Source organism: Bactrocera tryoni, chromosome 3 (assembly GCF_016617805.1).
Source record: "Bactrocera tryoni isolate S06 chromosome 3, CSIRO_BtryS06_freeze2, whole genome shotgun sequence".
Lineage (NCBI taxonomy): Eukaryota > Metazoa > Arthropoda > Insecta > Diptera > Tephritidae > Bactrocera > Bactrocera tryoni.
The window spans coordinates 77,722,775-77,745,537 of NC_052501.1; the positions used below are offsets into that span (position 1 = coordinate 77,722,775).

At 38.2% G+C, this 22,763-nt stretch overlaps 2 protein-coding genes across 2 annotated transcripts in view; one reads left to right on the forward strand and one right to left on the reverse strand.

Moving 5' to 3' along the window:
- LOC120770786 overlaps window positions 1-19,991 on the forward strand; it is a 42,631-nt gene extending 22,640 nt beyond the window's left edge. The window contains exons 3-9 of the mRNA XM_040098365.1: window positions 4,346-4,490; window positions 5,006-5,795; window positions 5,985-8,003; window positions 8,078-8,366; window positions 8,453-8,911; window positions 15,052-16,341; window positions 17,789-19,991. Of these exons, the coding sequence (XP_039954299.1) occupies window positions 4,346-4,490; window positions 5,006-5,795; window positions 5,985-8,003; window positions 8,078-8,366; window positions 8,453-8,911; window positions 15,052-16,341; window positions 17,789-19,500 (6,704 nt within the window). The 3' untranslated portion in view covers window positions 19,501-19,991. The remainder of the gene's footprint in view (window positions 1-4,345; window positions 4,491-5,005; window positions 5,796-5,984; window positions 8,004-8,077; window positions 8,367-8,452; window positions 8,912-15,051; window positions 16,342-17,788) is intronic.
- On the reverse strand, window positions 9,660-10,957 carry LOC120770379 (protein mago nashi). The gene is made up of 3 exons (XM_040097799.1): window positions 10,885-10,957; window positions 10,560-10,825; window positions 9,660-10,500 (listed from the first exon to the last, which is right to left on the reverse strand). The coding sequence occupies exons 1-3, from the start codon at window positions 10,949-10,951 to the stop codon at window positions 10,318-10,320; spliced, it is 516 nt and encodes a 171-aa protein (XP_039953733.1). The 5' UTR covers window positions 10,952-10,957; the 3' UTR covers window positions 9,660-10,317.
- Window positions 19,992-22,763: the final 2,772 nt, after the last annotated feature.

The following is a 22,763-nucleotide window of genomic DNA, read 5'->3' on the forward strand; positions in this document are numbered from 1 at the left end:
CAAGCACTATTTCTGTAAAATTTTCGATTTTATCGCCAGCAACAGAGGTGCATGGACGACACCTGAGACGCATATGAGGCAACATTCCGATGATTTCACAATCTTTACTGTATACTTTATGCCAGTTCAAATACGTTCGTGATGAAGTAGACTCCTCAAAACACTACTGCGACATTTTCAATGAGTGCGTTGCCCTGATTTCATTGAAAGCACACAATTTCAAGCAAAATCCATATTTTAAAAGTGTTCTAAATATTTTAATTACATACTTACATTTACCGAAATTCTTTGAATTTCTGAAGCAATTTTGCACACTCTTCATAATCTCACATTTCTCTTTTTATCTGCCCTGTAAAGCTATTATACTTCGTATTCTATGCGTAAAGACTTCTTTCTGCACATTCCATTGTTTGCGCAATTGCTTATTATGTGACTCAAAACAACAATAACACTTGTGCGCAACAGCATCTTCAGCCAATTCTTCCATTCAACGCTAACCCCTTTGTTGCTTTTGTTGCTGTTATCTATTAGCCGGTGTTTAGAAATCTCAACAAGACAAATTGAAAGAATAATGTTTTTTTGGTCGACCACGCCGTGCTTTAAAGCGTCGCTTTGTTGTTATTAGTGTTTAATGCAAAGATCGGTTTTTAACCTGTTGTCGCCGCTGTCGCGCTCGCCGTAAAAGTGGGTCAGCAGTGCTAACAGTCATTCTACAGCAGCGGAGTTAAGCAAATATTAACACCACTAACAACAAACACAGCAACATGAAGCTCTACCCAGCGAGAGTGCTAGTGCCGCAGCCGCAGTACCAATATGGTTTTTACTCCATCTTCCGCCACTTTATGCACTTCGCATAGGCATGAAAACCCGTACATACTTGTACATATATACTTATATAGAATCTTTATAAACATTAGGCTGGGTCATCAATTTAGTTGAAAATGTCAATTATTGTCAATAAAACTACACTAAAGATGGGTCTCGTATCCACGTAACCGGCAAGAACCCGGCAATATTCTTCAAAATTAAGAACAATACTAAGGAAGCCATACCACTATCTTTCTAATGGTATTACAGAGCAGAGCAAAGCAGACGCATTGTTGCGACGGTCGCTCTAAAACTCAGCGAAGCTGGGGATATAAAGCGCGTCCAAAAGGGAACCACGCTGAACTACTTTCCAAGAACTGCAGCCCAGTAAACTGGGATCACTGCGTTGTGTCTACTCCTGGTGGTTTTTCACACATATTAACGATGGATAGGATATGTGGATGGGGGTAGTCGCTTAATAAGAGCTTCAGCCAGTCTTTGCATGAATTGGTCGATATTTTTGGGCTGTAGTAGTACGCGGGAGATCTACTTAACTACTTGCCCTTTAGCAAAGTTCATCTTGCCGCAATTGGTGCAGTTCTTACTAGACTTTGTCCAATAGGTAGTTTTCATGCCGTAAGACTAAAAATCTAGTCGGACACAAGCTGTCAAGTTGTATGCAAGAGTTGGAAGGTAAGTAGTTACAGGGGCTGTCTAAAGACGTACCTAGGCCTTTAGGCAGCCCAATTTGACACCACTGAGACCAAAGTCGCCTCACTCTATTGGCTTCTCTGTAAAGCAATCTGTGCTTCTGATGAAGCTCATAAGTACGAAAAGTTTTATCTTTGCAAATTCCCAGACGCCGTCAAGAAACCCTCCTTTATAGAGCCTTACATCCGCATAAAAGGTGTTTTATAGTCTTCTCCACTTCTACCTTCTGACAACTTCTACAATAATAACTATATGGTCTTCCTAGACTACAGGCATGTCTGCTTAATAGACAGTGATCTGTTAGCACTCCTTCTAGAGTTCTTATATCATTTTTTTTTTTTTTAATTTTAATAGCCGTCGTGTGCGGATTCATATTTCATTTATGCCACGTTTGCCTGCTTTATGAGCAAATCAGGGATTAATTCCACCAAGAGTAAGCTATGTGTATAACTTAATTGGCAATTACCTACAAGTAGCCAGCGGTATGTATATAAATTCCCTCATTTCCAGCGTCTAATTGTAGTGTAGTGCCAGTTCTGGTTAGTTCATCTGTTTCGCAGTTCCCAGGCATATCACTATCCTGAAAGTCATTGCTGGGTTATCGTAAAATAAGAAATTAGTTCCACTAAGAGATCTTTCATCAACTTCGACGAGACCCTAAGAGACTTTAGTGATTTCAAAGCCACAACTTATAGATGATGTGGAAATATCGATAAAAGTCAAATCTTAATGAATGATAACTTTAGCCTTGTATTTCGTTGATAACTTCTCTTCTGTGCCCTCTACTTTCAGTCAGAAACTTGGCTTTTTGCCTGGCTAAGCCCTTTTTCCCAAACAAAGTTTAGCGAATAATTCATTTGTGAGTCAATCTTGAAGATAATTAAGAGCCACTGCTCTTTTTTTTTTTTTACAAAGTTTTCCTTACTTTCCACTTTTTTGGCGGAGTTAAACTTGCTTTTAGAAAGAATCGCCCTGGTCTAATGTTTACACATACATATATACATCAGTAGTTTGTGGTTTGGTTGTCTCTGAGAACCCTTTGCAACTTCATAAAGCTCTTCGTATGCTTACCTCTGTTTTGTTATTTTTATAGATGAGATCCTTCAGTTCACGCTTCGTTCGTTTTATTTTAGATGTGAGTTAGTGTTGGGGCTTATTTTATGCACCACTACCCGTATCTACTACATATGTACATACATACATACACATTAGTGCAATGAATAGATTTAATGCTTTCGGTATCCCCCAATTTTCGCGCCTTTTAGCTGGACCCTCGTTGTTTATAAATGTTGTTGTGTGTGTTGTCTTTGTTCCTACATGCATACATACACATTTTGCATTCCGGGAATGTCGTTTATTGGGTTTGGAAGAAGTTGTGTGCGGCTTTATGACAAGGCGAATCGCCGGCTACCTACCGGATAGTAAATCTGGATTGGTGTCATTGCTAAAATTACTTCCACTTATCTGCGTCGGAATCAATTAAGTGGAATAGTTTTGTGGTTGAGTAAAAATAAGCTTTGCGAGATTGTTTGCCGCCAAACGACCGGACGTCATGTGGTGGCATATACTCGTATCATGCTTTGTAGACAATGAAAATAAGATAAGTACGTTGTCGTATGCTGCTCAGATGCTAGAATGCTATTTGGCCGACAAATTGTTGAAAAGAAAAATTAATTCGCTGTTGTAGCGTCAGAATTCTGTCGAGTTGACAGTCCTTGTCCGCATAAAAAAATCCGGGTCCGTTCGGGTTACGTAGACCCGACTGTCGTGGGAACAGAAAATGAATTCGTTAACTTTAACCGGTGTTTACTTTCCGCTGGTACAACCAATTGGCATCTCTTCCTGCTATGAATGTAGGGTCTGTAGCCATTCAGATGTCAACTCGAGTGTTGGGAGTTTCAATGCCTTGATTTTTGTTGAGGTCGCTGTCATAAAGATAGCAAAGCTCACTTTTTTATCTTTCTAACGGAACGTACCCGTATTATTATCCGGCCCAGGACCCTCAACTTGGCGGCAAAATTACTTTAGGAATGTTTTCTGCGGCCATAACAACATTTTCTGTATTCTCAGCAATAAAATCCCCATTCGTTTTGGTAAATATGCTGATTACTCGTGAGCCCTCTAATAATCCCACTTGGACTGCTTTAATGGCTTGTTCTTTGTGATACTCAGAGCTCCTAGGTATGAATCAAAAAGTCCGTCGCATACCGACAAGACGCCTAGAGCCTGCAAAAAATTGTATCCCATACAAATCGCCAAGCGCCTGAAAAGTATGGCAACCGAGATGCTTCAGCTGTTGTGATCGTCCATGCCTCTGCCCCATATAGCAGGACTGGGATGATGAGTGCCTTGTAGAGATTGTTCTTTGTTCGTCGAGAGAGGACTTTTTACTCAGTCCGAAGTAGCATCTGTTGGCAAGAGTCATTATACGTTGGATTTCGAGGGGAAAGCATATGTCACCTTCTCATTTTAGTTCGCCTTCAAACCGATATTTTTGGCTACTCAGAGGAGCTCCTTTAGTCATATGTAAAATAATCGTTTTTGGCCATTCCCATGTGAATGGCGCTCAGAGAACTTTCCATAACTGATACCTCATACTTGATAGTTTATTTTGAGAAACCTTTAGGGATCAGAAATATGCACTGAGTTCAGAGTTTATCTACGAATGTGCGCCTATTAAGGGGATTCACCTATATTTTTACAATCTGCATAAATCGAACATTGGGTTGGTGGATCGTAGGGACTGACTTATCGCTCTTTCTGTCAATAATATTTTTATGTATGGTTATGTTATGAAATTAAATCGCGTATTTTCCTTTTTTTACAGAAAATTTGCTCCAAAATTGTTATAATGGCGTTCCGACCAGTGATAATACTGTTTTGGATATTGACGATCCAGGAGATGGACTAGGACCTTTGCCACCCAAGTGGGAGACTGCTTACACCGAACGCGGGGAATTGTATTTTATCGAGTAAGTAAGCATCCATATTAGAGCGGGTAGAGGGAGCCAAAAAACTATAATCGCGTATGTGGGACTTGTTCTACGGATCATTCACAACTTTGTCTAAGTACTATGGGTCCAAACCCAGTTTTGAGCCAGCAGTTTTTAAGACGAAGCATTTGATATTCTATTGATCATTTGTCGGAATCGATCAGATCGTAAAACTATAACATATACACATATCCCATACAAGTGATTATTCAGATTTTATAGAAACTGATCTTTTGTCGGAATCGCCGATATCGGATTGTTATAGGATATAGCTGTCATTCAAACTAAACGATCCAAATGAAGTCCTTGTTTGGATAACTTTTTTATTGGACAGGGTATTTTCCGAAATTTGACATAGGTTATTATTCAAGACAACACTACAATCTCTGAAGATATTATTCAGAGCGGACCGATCAAAATCAAGATAAAGATCTTCAGAAAAAACTTTCATATATTTCTTTGTATATTCTTTTTTTGTCTTTGCATTATACTAGTCACAACACCGGCACGTCTCATTGGCTCGATCCGCGTCTATCGAAATTTCAAAAGAAATCGCTAGAAGACTGCGGCGACGATGAGCTCCCCTACGGTTGGGAGAAAATCGAAGATTCCTTGTACGGTACCTATTACATAGATCACGTTAACCGGCGCACACAGTATGAAAATCCAGTTTTGGAAGCTAAACGTCGCGCAGCTGAACAAAGGCAAAAACAACAACAGCAACCGCCGCCACCTGCACACAGCAGTACACAAAATACGCAAGGAATGGGTTATATACCACACCAACAACCACCGCCACCACCACCTACCAATCAACAATCACAACAACAACAACAACACCAACAGCGCCCGCAAACACCGTCTACACAAATAACAACTAATTTGGTGAATGGCGCTGGCATTGGTAGCAATGTAATTGGCGCTGACGATGACGATCGTGTTACTCCAGCGCTTGGCAACAATATGGTTGATATATCGCAGCGTGGTATGCAACCACCGCCAACGGGCGCGGGTATGCAGTCGACACCAACAGCACTGCTGGCATACAAATTTACGCGAAATCCCAGCGAGATGCAGGGCGAGCGCATCACCGCATCGTTGGTGAAGTCTGCACGCGGACTCGGCATCACCATTGTGGGCGGCGATGATGGCGCGGAAGAGTTTCTGCAAATCAAGTCGATTGTGCCGCACGGACCAGCGTGGTTGGATGGCCAACTGCAGACCGGCGATGTGTTGGTGTATGTGAATGAGACCTGTGTGCTCGGGTTTACGCATCACGAGATGGTGAGTTGATTTTTCTTCTTACTTTATGTAATTTATTATGAGAAAAACTTTATATTTTTATTTTCATTAGTTTAAGTTACTTAAATTAGTTATCTTTTTATATAACGGAACTTTATTTAGTACTTAAATAAATATTAAATTTTTTACTTAAAAAATTTATCTTCAAACTTATCATAAAATTTTGTGCAGGTCAATATTTTCCAGTCGATTTTGCCAGGCGAAACCGTTACATTAGTGGTATGTCGTGGCTATCCTTTACCATTTGATCCCAATGACCCCAACACCGAGGTGGTCACCACCATAGCGGTGGATGGTGTTAGCGTTGCAGCGACAGACAAACAGCGTCGTATGCTACTCGATCTACATATGGATGGTAATTATAATTTTCTCGAAACCATCGGCGGCGACGGAGGCGGCACAAAATCTCACAACCAACACAACCAAATGCGCAATCAGCACTCACCAGTAACGGGCGGCTTAAATGACGGTTTCATTTTAATGAAAAAACCAGAGTTGCAAGTGCACACATTTACGATTGTAAAGGGTGCCATGGGTTTCGGTTTCACCATTGCCGATTCGGCTTATGGTCAGAAGGTGAAGAAGATACTCGACTATAATTGTTGTACGCAACTTCAAGAGGGTGACGTACTATTAGAGATTAACGGTATTGATGTGCATCAACAGAGTCACCTTGAAGTAGTGCAGATATTGAAGGATTGTTCGAAAATTGAACCGACGCATGTGAAAATCCAACGTGGTGGTCCAACTTCGAATAGTGCTAATGCCTCACCAGCAGGAGGCGCTTATAGTACGAACATTTTAAGTAATCCACCGCCCACAAGCACCACAAGTGGCAGTAATCTGGGTAATGTGGCGAAATTACGCAAGAATTTTACGTCCTCATTGTTTCGTAGCAAGACGCCGACCGCAGATCTATATAGTACACAACAAAAGGAGATTCTGCCAATACGTCCAAAAACACCGCTGGTCGATACGCGTCGTACACGTGCACAAACCCCGAATGATGAGCTACAGCATAGTGTTGATGTTAACGATGGCAACGTAGATGGCAGGTTATCGGCCAATAAGGGCCAGTTGGTGGATGCTGTCACGCATAAATCCACAAATAGCCTACAGGAAATTGAGGCAATTAGTCAAGATATACCATACTTGGATCCATATCCGAAATTGGTGACCAGTTTGAGTGAGCGTTTGGCCGGTGCGACATTGCTAACCGAAAATGCCGGCAATGGTGGCGCCAATGCTGGTAATGTCGATAATAATATGGGTAGCATTAATATTGGCACTGGCTACCACCACGCCAGTGGCCTTTCGTTGCCTTCAAGTGTTGCTGATCCCATGCGTTACGATCATCAAGAGTACGTTTCGGCCGGCATGCGTACAGTTGGTGGCAACAATATTTATGGCATTTCTCCGCTGCCCAACAGCATGAACAATTTCTATGCGCCACAACAATTGCCCACACCGCCACATCTTAGCTTTTCTGCCAGCAGCAGTTATTCACCATCGACGTCGCTTGGTTTGACAACAACATCCGCTACACATCACAATATCCTGCATCATCACCCACTTCAATTGCCGCCACCACCACAACCACCAGCGCCGCATATGCATACACATCCACACGGTGCACAGTACTCACCGGCATCTTTGCATGCGACTACACCGTTACAAGCGGCACACATACAAAATGAACGCATGCAAAAACGTGTTAACGAGCTGCTGAGTGACCGTCGCCGTGTGGGCTTCTCCACGCTTGATATGCCACAACCACAGAAACTCTCGCCAGCGCCGTATGCTAACCAGCAACTGTTGCAACAACAACAACATCAGCAAACTTCCCAACATTCACCGGCTGTTAGTAGTGTATCGCAAACGCCAGCGTTGTCTTGGTTAGGTGCCAGCAACTACACCAATACGATGCAGTCATCACCGAGCGGTAATTTACCGTTTCTGCAACGCAATGGCGGCGCAATCGATGCGTTGGACGAACTAACGACGGAACAATATGAGTTGAGTGAAGTCACTTTGGAACGTCAGGCTCTTGGTTTTGGATTTCGCATTGTTGGCGGCACGGAGGAGGGCTCACAAGTGACTGTGGGTCACATTGTTCCCGGCGGTGCTGCGGATAATGACCAACGCATTAATACAGGTGACGAGATACTCAGCATAGACGGTATCAATGTGGTAAGTTTATATTTGGTGAACGTGCTAAATATTTTAGGTAACTGTTAATTTTTATATTCATCTTTTCTCCGAAGGTCAATTCGTCGCACCACAAAGTTGTTTCATTAATGGGTGAGGCCGCGTTGCGAGGACAAGTGACTATGATACTACGTCGTCGCTTGCGGTTAACACTTCAACCACATTTATTGCAACCACAACAACAACAACAACAACAATTGCCCTTACCGCCACCGCCGCCATTAAACGTGCCCCTGCGCAATACATACCGATACCCATACGATGTTATAGTTAGTCGACACGAGTCCGAAGGCTTCGGTTTTGTAATCATATCTTCGTCAAATCAATTCTACGGCTCTACTATTGGTAAATGTGACAAAATATACATATTTAGCTGTTACTGCTCAAATGGTTATGAAATGATTGTAATGCTGTTTTGTGTGTTTTTGCAGGCAAATTGATACCAGGCAGTCCGGCCGATCGTTGCGGTGAGCTAAAAGTTGGTGATCGTATCATTGCTGTTAATCGCATAGACATTTCCGGCATGTCACATGGTGACGTGGTCAACCTTATAAAAGAATCGGGTCTTCATGTGCGTTTGACAATCGGCTGTCCAAAAGATGCCTTGACGACACCGACGACTACGTTGGGCACACAAAATTCAGCATTACTTGTCAACTCTGCACAAGTGTCGCCAGGTCAATTATCACAAAACCAATTAATATATACACCGTTGACAACGCAACAACAACAACAACAACATAAACCACAGATATCGCCAAATTTATTGTCTAACAATCAAAATGGTGGCAACTACTTCATGGAACATCCCAGAACAAGCGCGGCAGCAACAACTTATGTGCAATCGCCATTGCAGCAACAGCAACAACAGCAATTGCCACCACAATTATGACTTTGAGACTTACGCATAAGACTCTACAAAAGTTTCCTTTAGCACAACAATGTTGTATATACGAATATTTTATAGGCGAATAATACATTTTACATTTTTTATATTGGAAGTTTTATAAAATAGAATAGTGCATATATGAATGTTTTTATAGTTATTTGCACGATATAATGGCACCTATTAATACATATCTACATGCATACATCATCTATACATTTGTATGTATATATCAATATTTAATCATATACTTAGACTATCCATATATGTAAAGAGAGTGCAGATGAGTTTGAAAACAATGTTTATATATATCAACTTATACGCTCTATTTTTACACACTAACCCGTATTGAATCCCAAAGACTGAATTTAGCCCCGTGCGCTATTAAAATGCGTCAAAAGCCACAAAAAAATTTAGAAATCAATTTTTACCAGTTAAGCATTTGATATTAGACATTTACAAAATTGTTACAATTTTTAAATTTACAAAAATATAAATATATGTAGAATTTGTGCAGAAAATATGCATTTATTTACTCTAATGCACAAGCATTTTACACTTAAGAAATACTTATTATGCTATATAGCAGTCTATTACATACATACATATGATACATTTAGAAATAATTTTTGGGAATATTCTCATACGTACATATCTACTGCATATATTAAATATAAGTTTAAGCAATAATTTTGTGCAGACTGATTTAAAATAGTGTAAAATTTGTCATTGCAACTTTACCTGTGTCTTGCTACTATTTGAATCAGTCTAGGAAAATTACAATATAGTTTATGTCATTTACTTACAAATAATTTATATAGCCTGCGCTAGCCTTAAGTAACCAGTGTCACCTTATATTTACTCAAGTTAATCTCAATGCTATTAAATGTTAATATTTTACTATTTTGTGTTGGAATAAATTTTGCGGTATATAGGAATGAGTGTTATTCTATCGAAAGAAAAATGTTTTTAATATGCATGCAAGTTATTAGATCCTTTGAATAAATTAAAAAGCAATTTTAAATATTTCTAAGCAATAAAATTGTTGAAAAGCGGTCTACTTATAAAGAACTGATTTGACGTTTAACCATATGCCAAAAATACGAAACACCAGAAAGGCAAGTAATAACTTTGTTATGGTTTATAAGAAAGCTGTCGAGTTGATAGTTCTTGTACCCGACTATTGGACTAGTCCTACAGACTGGTAAATATATTTCTACTTTTATAAACATTATAAACCATTCGAGTGTCTCAAAAATTTTCAGTACTAAAATTTTTGACCTATCATAATTGAAACCGCGTTCGTAAGTATGTTTAGATTTTAATTGAAATAAAGCAAAGTTTTGCGAATACAAAATGGAAATTAAATATACATAAGTATGTCAGTATTAAAGTTACAAAATTACACTATTATATTGGTTTAATTTTGAAGTGCAGTCCAATAAGTGAGAACACCAAACACTTTAAATCCTGTACTAAATAATAGAAACAACGGAGACCCTCGGGATCTTTTGAACGATTCACATCGACTAGTGAGCCTGTTTTCGAAGTAGTGAAGGATATATGTTCATCACCTATGACAATTTCCAACTCCTAAAAGTGACATTATAAATAAATATGCATACATATTCACATTAAATATTTAATTTTACCTGTCTGCCTACGCGATCCGGTGGTGGCCACGGTGAATCGTCTTCAGCCATAATTTCTGAATCTAAAATGATTCTCTTTAGCTCTTCCATCACCGATTGATGCACGAATGCTTCCTTACGGATCATTGTGTCGTTTTTGTAATTAGAGTTGTTGGCGTAGCGCAGTTTACCATCCGGTCTGAATTCGAACTCCAGAAACTCATGACCAAACTTGCCCTTATGGCCAACATAATAACGTAAATAAAAGTCCTCCGTAGTCATAATAGCTAGTAATAATAAAACTATAATAAAATGTTTAATTATTTTCACTCTTTCGTTTGCTAACCTATTTTTCCGGGTTTACAGCCGTGCCAAACGTCAAAATTATGCGTCAAACTTTCTCCAACTTCCATTTTGTGTTGCCATATTGTGGAAGTTTTCACAAACGCGTAAAATAAAAGTAGAATTGAAGTAAAAGTTTTAAATTGTTGTCAGACAGTTAGATATTAGAATATTTGAAAATAAATCAGTTGCTGTTGCTAATTTAAAACATGTCTTATTACTGTAAAGTATTGTATTAATTTTAATGAAAAATATGCTTTATTCAAACATTTGCCAAACGAAACTTCCTATTACGCTTACATTTTACAGTTTTTTAGATGGCAACATCTGTATATTCTACATTCGCGTTGCCAACAGCAATACAAAAAATGCGAAGATAGCACAAAATAAAAGGCACATTTGATTATTCTTGTGAATTGTAGAACATGTGCACAAAATTTTTATATATATATTAAAATATAAAAATGGTTTAAAAAATTTGTGTAACCCTGGTACTGGAGTTACGTACCAATTGCTGGAAAAAATAAAAATGCGCATTAAAAATCGCAGTGTTGCGGTTTGTAACAGATAACATTCCATTCCCTGCGATGGAAATAACCTATGGCGGCAACAACAATGTTGACAGTAGCTACATCGACAAAGTCATTTGCAACAAAGTAGTTGAAGAAAAAAGGAACGCAGCAGTAGCAGCGAAAAGTAAAAATGTAGATTTCAATCTACGTATTGTGAAATAATAATGGAGTCTTTAAATTAAGGTTTTAAAAGTTGTAAAAGTAGCTATTAACGCAGCTTTAAGTTGAATTTCAAACAGGTAAGTTAAATAATTTCCTAATTGTATAATATACGTAATTCGCAAGCATCTGTAATTACTTTTTCTTAATGCACGACTGTTTGGGTGGTATGGATGAATACAAATTTTTTGTTGCAAAGTTGCAGGACTAAGGGTATTAAATACAAGTTGAATAGGAGTCCAGATCATGCACTAGTGTATGGCGTGATCTAAAATATTAATTATTTGTTGTAAAGTTGCAGGGCAAAAGCAGAAATTCCAGTTGAATAGATTTCTTGGTAGGCGGAGAGCTGGGGTACTAACAACAGTTATGTATGTATGTGTAATATTCAAATATGATTACCGATATAACCTAATATTGCTAAAAATGCCAATTTATTATTCACATCACCTCGTCAAACTAGTAGAGTAGGATGTATCGGGGTGAAAAGTACAAATTCAAAATGGTCGGACTGAAAACGCGAATAATTTTCGCGCCGAAAATGTGTAAAGAGCGCAGAAAAAAAAACGTTTGTTTCGCTGACTACTCCCGATTATATCGGTCAAAGTAATTTTACAAAGTCCATTGGGGCTGATATGGAAACTGCAACTGCAATGAATACGGGAGTGAATGGGACTCAATTGCAATTTCTAACGCTCAAAAAGGTATTGTGCAGAATTTTACATATTTTCGAGCACGTGCCATGCTCTTTTCAAGGTATTTTGCAGTCTAACAGGAGAGACGATTATTTATTATTGTGAATGTGTGTGATTGCAACAACAGGACATTTTCCGTTGTGGTTTCGTGTCGAGTGAAAGTGCATATAGCAATGTGTTATTGAGCGTGTGCTCCAATGAGCGGTCAAGTAGACATATGTACAAAAATTGCACTGCAGCTGCATGCTGGTTGGTATAGTATCCTCATGTTTGTGCTCCAAAACTAGGAAACTCGGTCGCGCAACATTGTTGCTCAGTACCAACCATCTATGTACATATGTATATGTCGATCTGTAAAACCAAGTAATGGGGTGACTGCACAGCGAGTATAGCAGAAAACTGGCTTAACTGTGTAACCGGAAATGGGAGCTAAAGCAAGAGCAAAAACAAAAAAAAACGCATATCATGTTGCTGTATTTGTATTTTCGCAAATGTAATAAAACTGGTAGTCTCGGCTGCAGGCTTGGTTGACATATCATTCGTGTTGTGCTTTGTAAAATCGATGACATTGAGTGCAACATTGTAGAGCACCAGCTGCTCACGAGTAATATAGCCTGGTGTGGCATCAATTTTTGCGTTGTAGCCACGTTCATAACAAAAACAAAGTAACGCAGTTCTGGTACGAATTTTTTTTCCACTAAATTTTGACTTTGTGCAGATATTGTGTTGTACCCTGGCTCAAAGGGCAATGAACGGTTGGCTTTCAAATAAACCTGGGAACTACGAAATGTATAGAAAAGAAAAACTATTTCTAACTGCTTTTCTGTGTATTCAAAACGTATAAGAATTGTGAATTTTAACGCTGTTACTGTCGCGTTACTTCATCTTTAATTCCTGTTGAAACAGTAGTATAAGCGTAGTGTTGTGAGATGTACATTATTATGTACATATGCATATTGCAGACACCCTAAGCCATCAGAAATTCTATGCACAAAGGCGACGGGCAGTCGGAATTTGGGACAGTAAATGTAAAGTTACTTTGTTGTGCACGAACAGTATAAGCGGTTTCTTGTAAGCTTGTGGAAAATTTTTTAAATAATTACTATATTACGTATACATTTGAAAATATAGATAGTTTTGGCTATGAATGAATGTTTGCATTGTGAATCTTTAAAGTATTGCACGAGTTGATAGCAAATAAACAGTTAAACATATGTGAAATAAAGGATAAGTGTTTGTTAAATTAGAAACAGTGCGATAAGGCTGACAAACGACAGCTCCCAGTAGTTTTTAAATTTTATTTTAACACATTTTTTTTTATCAAGTTTATATTTTATAGTCGCTTAGTGCCTTAATTTTTTCTCATAGATATAACGAGCTCCCAGTGGTTTTTAATTCCATTTTGTATATTTTTTAATCACGTTGCTGGTAGACGTTTGTATGTGTGTATATTGTATAGTCGCCTACTGCTTTCATATTTTCTCATTGAGATAATATATTAAACAATTTTGCGGCGTAAAGTGGTATACCACTGGCATAGCAATAAAAATTGTTTTTAGAAGCCTTTTTTGGACAGCTTTTAAATAATCTTTTATAAACAAACTTTAATTAATTTGTTTTTTATTTTTTCTTTCCAGGATCCTCAGGTTTCTAAAACTGGTTTTCAGAAGTTTTTCAATATCCTCATATACAAAATAACAAGCTTTTAGAGCAATTTTCAGTATTTGATTCAAAGTTATTAGTGTAAAAGTACATCGGCAAAAAAGAGAATGTGATTGCAAAGTTCGTAATTTTTTAACTGAAACTTCAACTGTCCATGGCCAAAGGAAAAATATTGTCAATATAACCGCTGCTGACTGTTAAACAATTGTAATTACATACCACTGAACATAAAGGTAAAATATAAAATTGAAATATTTGTAAGAAAAAAACTTTTAAACTCGTAAGGACCGTTTTCTCGATATCTGGTTAGTAACCAACTGCCAAATAAGTTCTGAACTTAGCTTAACCAAGGCTCCTTCTTTGGTTAAAAACATTTTTTTAACCAGAACTTAAATGACAGCTGGCTGCTAATCAGACATTGAGGGAACGGCCATAATTAGAAATACAAAATGTTTTAAAAATGAATTTTTCTATCTCTTTATATTTAGACTTGCTGCAATTCTTTGCAACGTTTGCGATATTTAGCAAATAAAAATGTTTTACACGTATAACTTTTTGATTGCAATGCTATGAAAATAACACAAAGGTCAAAGAGCGTCAAAACACGGCATATACCAAACAAGCCAAGTGTGGATACATCAAAAGACGGGTGTGGTGTTCATGAGGACAAGTACATGCCGGTATTAACATTATTCTACATGCTCACTTACACTTTGCTCCTATATATACAAGGAGTATGTGCATTCCAGTAGTAACATTACAAATTCCATAAATGGCAAAACAAAAGCAAAACAACAGACCGCAGTGTTAGTAATTTACAACCAAATTCGACTATGCGATAGTACATAAATGATTACAAAGCGGCAGAACTAGAGAAGAACATAAGAAAATAAGATTTTTTTTGCGTAGACCATTGGCCAAGAAACAGCTGATCAGCATATAGTAGTGTATTTGAAACAATAAAAAATAATAATAAACAACACCGGCGTTAAATACATGTAAAGCTGTTATATACTTCAGTTTTTTTTCATTGCAATCTATAAGTCTAAATAGAGCGGAGCACAAAAAGACGAGGAAAATAAAATAACATAATGACATCATACGAGCGAACCGTATGTAACAATAATGGCAATAGCAGCAATAGCGAAAAGTTGCGCAGTAATGGCAGCTGCAGCAACAGCAGCTCCTTCACGAGAGCCGAAGCGATAAGTAACAGCACAAACAGCAGCAACAGTAGCAGAAATCTACTGCAATTCTTCGCTATTGTATTCGTGTGTGTGGCCTGTTACTGGAATAGTGCGCAATGTGAGTTGGTCTTCGACGATATTAGCGCTGTGCGCGATAATAAAGACCTACGCTCGTACACGCCGCTACGTAATATATTTCTCAACGATTTCTGGGGTACGCCAATGCGCAAAGAGCAATCGCATAAATCATATCGACCGTTAACAGTGCTCACCTTTCGTTTCAACTATTGGCTGCACGAACTTCAACCATATGGCTATCACATAGTAAATATGCTCTTACATATTGTTGTTTGTCTGTTGTGGCGTCGTGTTTGCAGACTATTACTATTGCATTGCGCCGGCGCTGTGGGAGCATCTACATTGGCGTTAATACAACGTTGTAATATGTTGCGTATAAACACTTGTAGCTTCTTGGCAGCACTCTTATTCGCTGTACATCCCATACACACAGAAGCCGTTACAGGTGTAGTCGGACGTGCCGAATTACTCTCCTCGATATTCTATTTGTGTGCATTTCTCGCATATGCCGGCGCTGTTAACACGTCAACGACGCTGCTACATCGTCAACAGTCGTCAGTGCATCAACAGCAACAGCAGCATCAGCAGTCGGGTAAGAGGCAACGCACACGCTGGTCGGTACTATGTTGCACTTTTGGCGCTTGCTTATTAGCCTCGATGCTGTGTAAGGAGCAAGGCATCACTATAGCGGGTATTTGCGTCGCCTATGAATTGTTCGTGGTGCAGCAGTTGCGCCCACTTGAGTTGTGGCTGTGTGTGCAGCGTTTATTTGAGGATCGTACGCGTATCTTGACGCCGCAACATGTAGCCAAAAGTCCGACAGTCGCAGCAGTTAGTGCATCACCAACGGCCGGCGTGTATAATCGTGTGAGCGGTATTTGGCATGGTACTTTGTTGCGTCGCTTGGGGTTCCTCGTCTGCATTACGTTTGCCCTGTTGGTTGGACGTGTGTACGTGATGGGTTCGCAATTGCCAGTCTTTACGCGTTTCGATAATCCCGCTTCGGCAGCAGCGACACCAACGCGTCAGCTTACATTTAGTTACCTGATTTACTTGAACTTGTGGCTGATGCTGTTTCCTTGCAATCTGTGCTGCGATTGGACTATGGGTGAGCTTAAATATATACCTTTGTAGACTAGTAGCCGCGGTAGCTAATGTGCTTTCACGAAACTTATAATGAAAAAATATTGCAATTTATATTTAAACCACCAAAATTTAAGGAAAAATGTTAGGAAACGTTAATTTTTTTTAAGTTTTCGAAATTTTTTTCTAACTAAATGCAAGTGGTTATATAAATATACAAAAAAAGTATGTTAAAATTCGATTAGAAATACGAAAATACTTTTTCGACTATCCAATTTGCACTGTTGAAATAATATCTCTAGCGGTAAAATGGCAAAAAGTTGTCGACTAAAATGGTACATATTTGTATATTTATTTATCAATATAAATAAAAACAAGAAAAAACGTTAACTTCGGCTGCACCGAAGCTAATATACCCTTCACAGATTACATTGGTGCCTTAGAAAATAATTTATGCCAAATTTCGTAAATATATCTTGTCAAATGCAAAAGTTTTCCATACAAGAACTTGATTCCGATCGTTCAGTTTGTATGGTAGCTATATGCTATAGTTAACCGATCTGACCAATTTCTTCGGAGGTTACATTGTTTCCTTAGATAGTAATCTATACCAAATTTGGTGAAGATATATTGTCAAATGTGAAAGTTTTCCATACAAGAACTTGATTCCGATCGTTCAGTTTGTATGGTAGCTATATGCTATAGTTAACCGATCTGACCCATTTCTTCGGAGATTACATTGTTTCTATGGAAAATAATCTATGCCAAATTTGGTGAAGATACATTATCAAATGTGAAAGTTTTCCATACAAGAACTTGATTCCGATCGTTCTGTTTATATGGCAGCTATATGTTATAGTGGTCTGATATCGGCCGTTCCGGCAAATGAGCAGCTTCTTGAAGAGAAAATGACGTTTGCAAAATTTCAAAAGGATATCTTAAAAAATGAGGGACTAGTTCGTATATATACAGACAGACGGACAGACAGACAGACGGACACGGCTAAATCGACTCAGCTTAACATACTGATCATTTATATATGGTACCATCAAATCGCGGCGCCCCAAGAATCGTAATATTGCCTTATAGTATATATACTTTATAGGGTCTCCGACGCTTCCTTCTGGGTGTTACAAACTTCGTGACAAACTTAATATACCCTGTTCAGGGTATAAAAATAAGTTAGAATTCGATGAGGAATACAAAAATACTTTTTCGGCTACTCAATTTATACTGTTGGAATAATATCTCTAGCGGAAAAATGGCAAAAAGTGGTCGACCAAAATGATACATACATTTGTATTTGTACATACAAATGTAAAAAAATTAAAAATTTGAAGTTTGATTAGAAATACGAAAAGACTTTTTCGACTACCCAATATATTATACTATATTTGTTGAAATTAAGCCCGACGATTTAGACTATTTATTTAATTCGCCTAACATGTCTATTTCTACGCTGTTCATTTCAGGCACCATACCACTGATCGAGGGCTTTAGCGACGCACGCAATTTGGCCACCGTAGCGACATTCGCCTCGCTAGCCGCAGTGACGTGGCACGCTTGTACGACACGAAATTTAATGCACTCTCGCGTGCTACTGATGGGACTGGCCTGGCTGGCGTTACCCTTCCTACCCGCTTCGAATCTATTCTTTCACGTTGGCTTCGTGATTGCCGAGCGTATACTGTACATGCCCTCCATGGGTTATTGTCTCCTGATAGCCTACGGCTATATGCAATTGGAGGAGTATTTGCGCGTTAAAATCGCAATTGCGCGGCGCTTTCTGCAATTAGCACTCGGTTTGTTGTTGCTAACGCATGCATTGAAGACATTTGAGCGCAATAAAGACTGGCGTACAGAGTATACGTTATTTATGTCAGGCGTACATGTGAACGGACGCAATGCGAAACTGTTCAATAATGTTGGTCACGCGCTCGAAAATGAGCAACGCTACGCTGAGGCGTTAACGTACTTCCAACAAGCGGTACGCATACAACCCGACGATATTGGCGCGCACATCAATGTAGGACGCACTTATAATAATCTGCAGCAATACGAACAAGCCGAATTCGCGTATCGCCAAGCCAAATCTTTATTTCCGCAAGTGAAACCGGGTGAGAGTTATCAGGCGCGCGTAGCGCCGAATCATTTAAATGTATTCATAAATTTGGCACAACTGATAGCGCGCAATCGTACGCGCTTGGAAGAAGCTGATCTGTTATATCGGCAGGCGATAAGTATGCGCGCCGACTATGTACAAGCGTACATCAATCGTGGTGATATATTGATGAAACTGAATCGCACCGCGCAAGCGCAAGAAGTTTACGAAAAGGCGCTACTGTACGACAGTGAGAATGCTGATATTTATTATAATTTGGGTGTGGTATTTTTGGAGCAGGGTAAAAGTGCGCAGGCGCACGTCTACTTCAACAAAGCAATCGAATTATATCCCGAACACGAACAAGCATTACTCAATTCCGCCATACTATTGCAAGAGCATGGCGGTGCAGAAGCGCGTGAATTGTCGCGCATGCGCCTCTTCAAGGTGTTGGATAAGGATGCGAACAATGAGAAGGTCTATTTCAATTTGGGCATGCTGGCCATGGACGAATCGAATTTCGACGAAGCGGAACAATTTTTTAAACGCGCTATACATTTGCGTGCCGACTTTCGTAGTGCGCTCTTCAATTTAGCATTACTATTGGCCGATGCGAATCGACCGTTGGACGCAGTACCGTACCTGAATCAGCTAATACGTCATCATCCTGCACATATAAAAGGTTTAATACTACTCGGTGATATCTATATAAATCACATGAAGGATCTCGACGCAGCGGAGCAATGTTATCGCAGTATATTACGTTTCGAACCGCACAACATACAGGGCTTACACAATTTATGTGTTGTATTTGTGGAGCGTAAGCGTTTGGCGCGCGCCGCTGCCTGTTTACGCTATGCGCATCATTTAGCGCCACACGAGGATTATATTCTACGTCATTGGCAAATTGTACAGCAACGCTTACAGAAGATAACTAAGTTACCTGAAACATCGCCGGAACGGCAAATTGCCTATGCTGAGTATGAGCCTGATGAGTTCAGGGTGTTGTCAAACAAAGTGGCTAGTAAGACTCACACTAATATGAATGAAGACAACAAACAACAACAACACCATCGTCGGTAAGAACGACCACTAAACAGTAGCAGTTAAGAGCGTCATATAATGCTGAGTAAGTTGAAAAGATATTCATTGAAAATGAATCAAATGAAAAACAAAAACATTTTAGAAATTAAGTGCCGGCTTTTACATTAACATATACAAAGATATATGTATGAACATATGAATAATTATTGAAGGCAACTAAGTACGTACTTAAATTGAAATGTACGGCTTTTGAATAGTGTATGCGCTGTATATTATTTGTTGGTCAATTAGAATGTCAATGCATATAATTTTATTTTATATTGACTGCAAGTTTATATTATTGATAAAAAAGTACGAAATGGTTGGTAGCAGAGCTAATCCGTATATGTTGTTGTTTAGCGGAAGAAAACATTTCTGAAGTCATTTGAAGGAATGCTGCCGGTTTGACAGTGCTTGGCGGCTTAAAAATTCGGTTGCGTTCCGTTTAACTAGATCGTAAATTATGGTCAGTGGTGTCGACCGAACCGTTGGTGCAACCGATTAAAATTTTAGTTCGGCGTAGATCTGTCAGCTCAGTAGAAATCCTTAGAGTATTATCTGAGTATGTTTTCTTCGCTAGAAAAACAAAAACTTATACATATGTATGTATATAAATATATAAAATTAAAATAATATTTCCGATTAGCGAAAAAACTCCAAGTCGACACTAATGCGTTTAAAGTTTTTCACGAAGATACAATAGGAATGCAAAATTATTCTTTTTTGCTTACAAAAAAAAAAAAAATTAATTTAAAAAAAGTAGCCAAATTGAATATGTCTAATAAACCTGTGCTGCCAGGTTTTGTACGGTCTCAAGCGCTTAAACCTTTTTATCTACTATTATTTTGTTAATAATTGCAATTTATTAATTGTTATTTAATTATTGTTTATAATTGTAAATTAATTATTTTTTCTTGCCTTCCTGACAAAAATTTTAGCTTTTTTTTCTATTTTTTTTAAACAAAATTTAACTATTATTTATTCATTTAAACATTTATTTGTTGTTATTAATATGACACGTTTGCGATTTATTTTTTTTGTTTGGCAAAGATTTACGAAAATGTTCTTAGGTGTTCAAAAAGCGATTCGAGGTTTAAAAGGCTCGTGACTAAATTTTTCATGGAACACTTTCTTAATTCTTTCTTTTGGCTCAACATCTGTTTCTGTATTGTTAAAACATATAGTCCATCAATGAATATATTCATTGGCCTTGCATTCCCTCTTTATGAGCGCCATACGCCATTGAGTATTCGGAAGGAGATTTATATTATCACAAACTCTGATTTACTTTAAGTTTCTACAATTTCTTTTACACAACTCGGAATCAATTTAAGTATATATGGTTTATTTCACAAAATCGGATTTATCTTTAGTTTGCATAGTTTATTTTTCGCAAGATCGGATTTGGTTTTAGTCTATACGGCGATCAGGAGTAAAACGTCTTGATTTGTCGGCTGTTAGTATTGAAGCAGTCTTTTTTTGCAAATCGCGGTTTTATTAAGAGCTGCAAAGATATTTGAACTAAGCTTAATTTTATGACAAAATGCCTAATGAACTGGAGCTTGTAATCCTGAGCTCTCGTTCTGATTCCCGTCTTGTTTCCTTGATTCCTGCTTTCTGGATCTTTAGTAAATTTCCGGTTTATTCACAATGAATTGAACTGAACCGAACTTGTTAAATGTTCGTCTCAGTCCTTTAAACCTGTTGCGATTATAATCTGATCGCTTTGGATTTGTCGGCGAGGCATCAAAAAAATATTTGATTTACCAGGGCTTAACATTTGCTTTGATCCTTGAGCTTCAATATTGCTCAGCAATGCTCTTTCATTTTTTGAGACTTATAATACTTGCGCTTGATCTCTTTGTAGTCGAAGGACCAACTGTTTGTGTTGCCTGTATGCTTCTTTCTACAGGACGTTTTATTTTTGGCTTGAGATTTTCCTTCTGCTCAAAGCACCAAATGACCTAGTATTAATTCTTTATACTTAATTGAAGTTGAAGAGTACACTCTAACTGGAGTTGCTTTTTTAAATGGATTTCAGCTTCAAAGTCGATTTTCTTGTAACTTGTATATACACATTTAGCAAAAGCTAAATCAATTCTACATCCACGTTAAATGATGATAAACACCCGACGATATTTGAATTCTGCTTATTACCGAAAAGTTCCGCGACTCGGTCATAATGTAGACACATTTTGTTCGATACAATTACAACTTACCCATAATCCTATCCTTGACAAGCTTGGCGGAGCAAAAGTTTTTATAATCGCCTAACCGCTTAACGAAGAAAACTGAGCAAAATCACAAAGAAAATTAATAATTAACACACGAACACACCTTTGACCTCAAGTTTGTTTGCCGATTGTTTGACAGTTGACTGACTCACAAGTCACTTCGTTAATATTAAACAGATTCTTCAGAATCGGGAAAAAAAAACAATTTATTTAATATCGAAAAATTAAATGAGTTTTATTTCAAAGCTAGTTAAGATTGTTTCTTTTTCAAAATGATCGATGCCAAAAGGAAGTAATCGGCTATGTCGTCGTTTTACAGAAAGAGGACAGATTACACTTGCATGTCTTATATTATTACAGTGGCTATATGTAGACTATGCAGAATACATAATTATGGTGCGTTTACATCGTCGCATATAATAATATTGCATTTACATGGAGATGAGTTGTTTGTCTTACAATTACGGTGACTTACATTGTAACATTTAACTCGCACGGGCCGTAATGTTGGCATAATTGTCCAACATATTAACTCCGGCTTTTCCTTTTCAATAATATTGTTGACTCCTTCTGTCCCATGTTTATGCTGCAGAGTATGTATCAAAGCAAAACATCAGAATCAATACATCTACTGTACAATATTTTTGTAAGTATATTTCAACTGTAGCTAGATCATGACTTTCACAAATTCTTCTTAAATCTGACAGAACCAGAATATGTAGTTTTTTGAGAAAAATCACATTTTTGTTTCAACCTTGTAAACGCTCTAGCGGCTAAAGTATTTGACGTAAATGGGTCAAGTAAAATGCACAGGTTAGCAAGTTTGAAGAGCTTTTAGGAAAGTCCTCAACCTATCCTCTATCCCTACCAGGGACATGGCATTATTGTTCACAAAGAAATGTAGTTTTTTGAGAAAAATCACATTTTTGTTTGAGCTTTTTAAACGCTCTAGCGGCTAAAGTATTTGACGCAGGTGGGTCAAATAGATTGCACCGGTTAGATAATTTGTAGAGCTTTTAGGAAAGCCCT

Bases quoted from the DNA above. Each gene is read 5' to 3' on its own strand.
- LOC120770379 (XM_040097799.1), bottom strand. From the start codon at position 10,951: ATGGAAGTTGGAGAAAGTTTGACGCATAATTTTGACGTTTGGCACGGC. The intron at 10,826-10,884 runs GTTAGCAAACGA...TATTATTACTAG, and splicing joins CTGTAAACCCGGAAAAATAG to CTATTATGACTACGGAGGAC. The intron at 10,501-10,559 runs GTAAAATTAAAT...TGTCACTTTTAG, and splicing joins CGGATCGCGTAGGCAGACAG to GAGTTGGAAATTGTCATAGG.